Source organism: Marmota monax, unplaced genomic scaffold, assembly GCF_021218885.2.
Source record: "Marmota monax isolate L192 unplaced genomic scaffold, Marmota_monax_Labrador192_F-V1.1 WCK01_AAM20220418_F8-fsc01908, whole genome shotgun sequence".
Lineage (NCBI taxonomy): Eukaryota > Metazoa > Chordata > Mammalia > Rodentia > Sciuridae > Marmota > Marmota monax.
In genome coordinates this window covers 16,808-21,457 of record NW_026694374.1, presented here as the reverse complement: position 1 = coordinate 21,457, position 4,650 = coordinate 16,808, and the positions used below count along the sequence as shown (strand labels likewise).

The 4,650-nt window shown below is 33.5% G+C and overlaps 1 protein-coding gene across 1 annotated transcript; it reads left to right on the top strand.

Annotated features, from left to right (window-relative positions):
• The first annotated feature begins 2,005 nt into the window (after positions 1-2,005).
• On the top strand, positions 2,006-2,938 carry LOC124109285 (olfactory receptor 4C16-like). The gene has a single exon (XM_046467789.1). It carries the CDS (start codon positions 2,006-2,008, stop codon positions 2,936-2,938), a length of 933 nt encoding a protein of 310 aa, XP_046323745.1.
• The last annotated feature ends 1,712 nt before the right edge of the window (positions 2,939-4,650 follow it).

Sequence of the window (4,650 nt, the reverse complement as noted above, 5' to 3'; positions counted from 1 at the left end):
ACTAATGAACACCTACTTAAACAAAACATTGGACAAGATATTGAGTTTGATACAATGGAGATAATATCCTGAGAACACATAGATTTATAATATATTCATTCCATGAAGGAGATGCACATACATAATTATGTGTAAGAAAAAAAAAAGAAAAGATATGAGTAAAAACTTTTGAGAGCAAAAATATTTTTCCTTTATCATATGGCCATCATTGAAAAAAAAGTTTTCTAAAGTTGAATCTTGTAAATTCAAGATGGTTGAAATAGCTAGAAATAGAGTTCCAGAAAGAAAGATGTCTATTGATTATTGATTAAATTGTTGATTAAATATATGATGAGGATCTACAACTTTTACTAAATTAATTAAACAATACATGTTTATGATTCTTAATTAATCTTCAAAATCCATGACTAATTGTATAAGGTAAACAAACTTTTTCTAGCAATTTATATTCTAATAGGATTGATAATAAATAAACCAAAAGCTATATTCAAAGGAGTGGATAAAATCATGGACTATTGGAGGTTCAAAAGTCTTTTACATTTTCATGTCCCCAAGGCCTAACACTTTTCAAGTACAATAATTTCATGATGGAAACATCTTTCAAAAGAATACAAGGAAAAATTAGCTTCTTATGATGATTAACACAGTGCAAGAGTAATAATCAACTCAGATCCTTTATAGTTTAAGATCCTTTTCAAAGACCTTAGAGTCAAAAGTAAAAACTTTGGATTTTGGACATTTCAAGTCTATTGAGAATGAAAAAAAAATTACCAAGAGACTGGAATAACAACACATTCTTTCCTTTTCTGGATTTCTGCTCTATTCCAAGAACATGGAGTATTCAGATTCAATATTAAAAACTCTACTGGGGGTATTACAATCATGATCTGGTCCTATACCAGCTGCCAGGTGATGTCCTTCCAAACCACCCAAGTTTGAAACTTCATATGTTAAAAATTTAAATGAGGACAATATGAAAAATGGAGTAGTCATTTAAATGTAATCAAGACTCCAAATCCTCAAAACAGTTTCTAATAAAATAGTAGAAGAAATTTGGATATTACAAAGAACTTTCATATATAATAATTATTATATATCAAGTAGCACACATTTTAAGGACATTTCAAGGATAGAAAAAACTTAATAAGAGATTGTGTTTCCTATTTCACTTTTCCAGTTGAAGTACCTGGGAGAGGTTGTGCAAAGAGTAGAAAATATTATCTATTCACAAATAATATATTTATATAAATGTGCATAATGATATAAAAAATATATAACACAAATGAAATTTTTATATAGGGGGACAATGATGTGTGCTTTATATTCATATTATGAAACCCCAAGTCAGTATTGAGTGGTATATCTGTATAACATTGGACCTGATATTTACTGACAATGGAAAAAATGAAGGCATTATTACATTGATCCCTACCTCTTAATTTTACATTAATCCAATTGGCAAAAAATGGATCAGAATTGTGTCAGAACTAAACAGCATTTGTATTTGAAGAAGGTTATAGAAAAGCATTAGATAGATAAGAATATTTGAGATTTATAATATAGTGAATTAGTCATTAAAATTGAGGAACATGTGTTTAAGTGAGTTATTAAGAAACCCTAGACAGCTGGACATGGTGGTGTAGGCCGGTAATTCCGGAGACTCTGGAAGCTGAGACAGGAGGATCACAAGTTTGAAGCTAGCCTCAGCAACTTAATTAGACCCTCAACAATTTAATGAGACCCTGTCTCAAAATTTAAAAAATGGGGGTGTAGCTCAATGGAAAAGCAAAAGGAAGGAAGGAGGGAAGAAATGAAGGAAAGAAGGGAGAAGCACAGACTTTCCATGATGAGAAAAAAAAAGAAAATATATATATATATATATATATATATATATATATATATAACTTAAAATATTTCATAACATCACATAGTACATCATTAATAATTCCTTTATTTTTGCAGAAAAACCATCTCACACTCACCCCTTCTCCAAATTCATGGAATCATGAAGTTAAACAATAATGTGACTGAGTTCATCCTACTTGGGTTGACACAAGATCCATTAAGGAAGAAAATAGTTTTTGTCACATTTTTGCTTTTCTATTTGGGGACATTGCTGGGTAACTTGCTGATTATCACCACCATCAAGACCAGTCGGGCACTTGGCAGTCCAATGTACTTCTTCCTTTTCTATTTATCCTTATCTGACACCTGCTTCTCTACTTCCATAGCTCCTAGAACACTTGTGGATGCCCTTTCAGAGAAGACCACTATTTCTTTCAGTGAGTGCATAATCCAAGTGTTTACATTCCATTTCTTTAGCTGCCTGGAGATCTTCATCCTCATCCTCATGGCTGTTGACCGCTATGTGGCCATCTGTAAGCCCCTGCACTACATGACCATCATGAGCCGTCGGGTCTGTAGTGTGTTGGTGGCATTGGCCTGGGTGGGGTCCTGTGTGCATTCTTTAGCTCAGATTTTTCTTGCATTGCGTTTGCCTTACTGTGGTCCCAATGAGATCCATCACTACTTCTGTGACTTGGAACCCTTGTTGAAGCTCGCCTGCACAGACATATATGTGACCAACCTCCTCCTGGTGTCCAACAGTGGGGCCATTTGTACAGTGAGTTTTGTCATGCTCATGTTCTCCTATGTCATCATCTTGCATTCCCTGAGAAACCACAGTGCAGAAGGGAGGAGAAAGGCCCTCTCCACCTGCATCTCCCACATCATCCTGGTCATCTTGTTCTTTGGACCTTGCATATTTATATACACAAGGCCTGCAACCACCTTGCCCATAGATAAGATGATAGCTGTGTTTTACACCATCGGAACACCTTTGCTCAACCCTCTGATTTACACACTGAGGAATGCAGAAGTGAAAAATGCCATGAGGAAGTTGTGGAGCAAGATATTGGTCTCTGATGACAGGAGATGAAAGTCATTGTTATTTTGTGTTGACCTGGAAGAAGTAAATGGAGAATATTATCTTTTTATTGTTTGCTTAATATATTAAAACCTTAGCTCCTGTGGATTATTTCTTTCTATAGACAGTGTACTATACAGACACTAATTAATGTCTTATGTAGAGAGGCATCTTGAGGTACAGACAGGTATAAATGACCCATTGCCTCTGATGTTGCTGATTGCAGAGGCCTTGCTAAACAACCTAGCATCACTCATGGTTTTAGTGTGTAGGTTTTAGTCTCTATGTGGGATTCTCTGATAGTGGTTACCCTTCTTTGTAACCAAAGCTTAGATCCAGAGCTTGGAGTGTTTTCCCTCTTCCAAACAGTTTCCTTTGTAAGGTGCTTTGATCTCATCAGGAATCATCATCAACTTAGTTTTCCTTCCTGACTCAGTGAAAAGTACCAAATTCAAATGACTGTTGAGTTTTCCTATTCTAAGGGACAGTACATATACTTTAGGTAAACTCCCTTCCCATTTTAGGACACACAATGAAAACCTAACTTGTGTTTACCTAGATCCTTTTAAGACCGTGATGGTATATGGAGATAAAATTCATACTTCTGAAAGAGTCTTTGATCTTAGGAATGCTCTGTTCTCCTTACTGGGGTTGTAGTCATGCAATGATTCTTTTTGTAAAATATACTTTTTGTCCCTAATTTTTTTTTCCAATTTGGGGAGCATAAACTTTCTTGAATCATGATGATTATAATAGGATGTTTATAATATTTGGCAGTTATTATTGTAGCAGGTTAAATTCTAATTAAAGTAAAAATATGTATGTTGGCTAGAAATGAAGAGTACAATCAAGTTTAGTTGCTGAGCCTAGTGACGCACAACTATAATCCCAGCAGCTCAGGAGGCTGAGGCTCGAGGATTGTGAATTCAAAGCAGCCTCAGCAACTTAGAGAGGCTCTAAGCAATTTGGCAAGACTCTGTCTCTAAATAAAATATTTTAAAAAGGAAGGGAATGTAGCTCTTGTTACAAAAAAAAAAAAAAAAGAAGAAGAAGAAAGAAAGAAAATATTATAAGGTTAGACAAAAAATGTGATAACCCTGGAGAACAATTTTAGGTTTTGAGACAGAAGTTGTTACATTACATTTATTGAACATTTAAGTGAGTTATCAGTACAACACAAAAGAGTAGCTTTATCATGCAAGAGGAAATATTTAGATAAAAACTATATTACTCCAGCAGAGATATCACCTTTTGTTATTATTTATTAACACCTCATCCTCTAAAATTATGAATTCTAATAATGTTTGAATTTATTCTATTTGTCTATTTCCATATAGAACATTAAACATTTGTTTACTGGGGATTTCCATTTCCATTTCTATTTCTATTTCTATTTCTATTTCTATTTATAAATTACAAAATTTTATTAATTTTTTAATTCCAGAAACTTTAGATTTTTTTTTCTTTTTTTATATTACTGTGGCTTAATTTTAGGTTACTGTGGCTTAATTTTTAAAATGTTTCTGGTAGTGTATTACCCATTATATATAATAGTGAGTTCATTTTGACATAATCATAGATGCTTACAATAAAATTTGTTCCACCTCAGTGCCCAGTACTTCCTTCTTTATCTTGAGAAAATGATCATTTCTGTGTTTGGGATTAGAAAGCTATATATTCTTCAGTGAACTATAGTGACATGTATAGATCACTGCTTTTCAGAT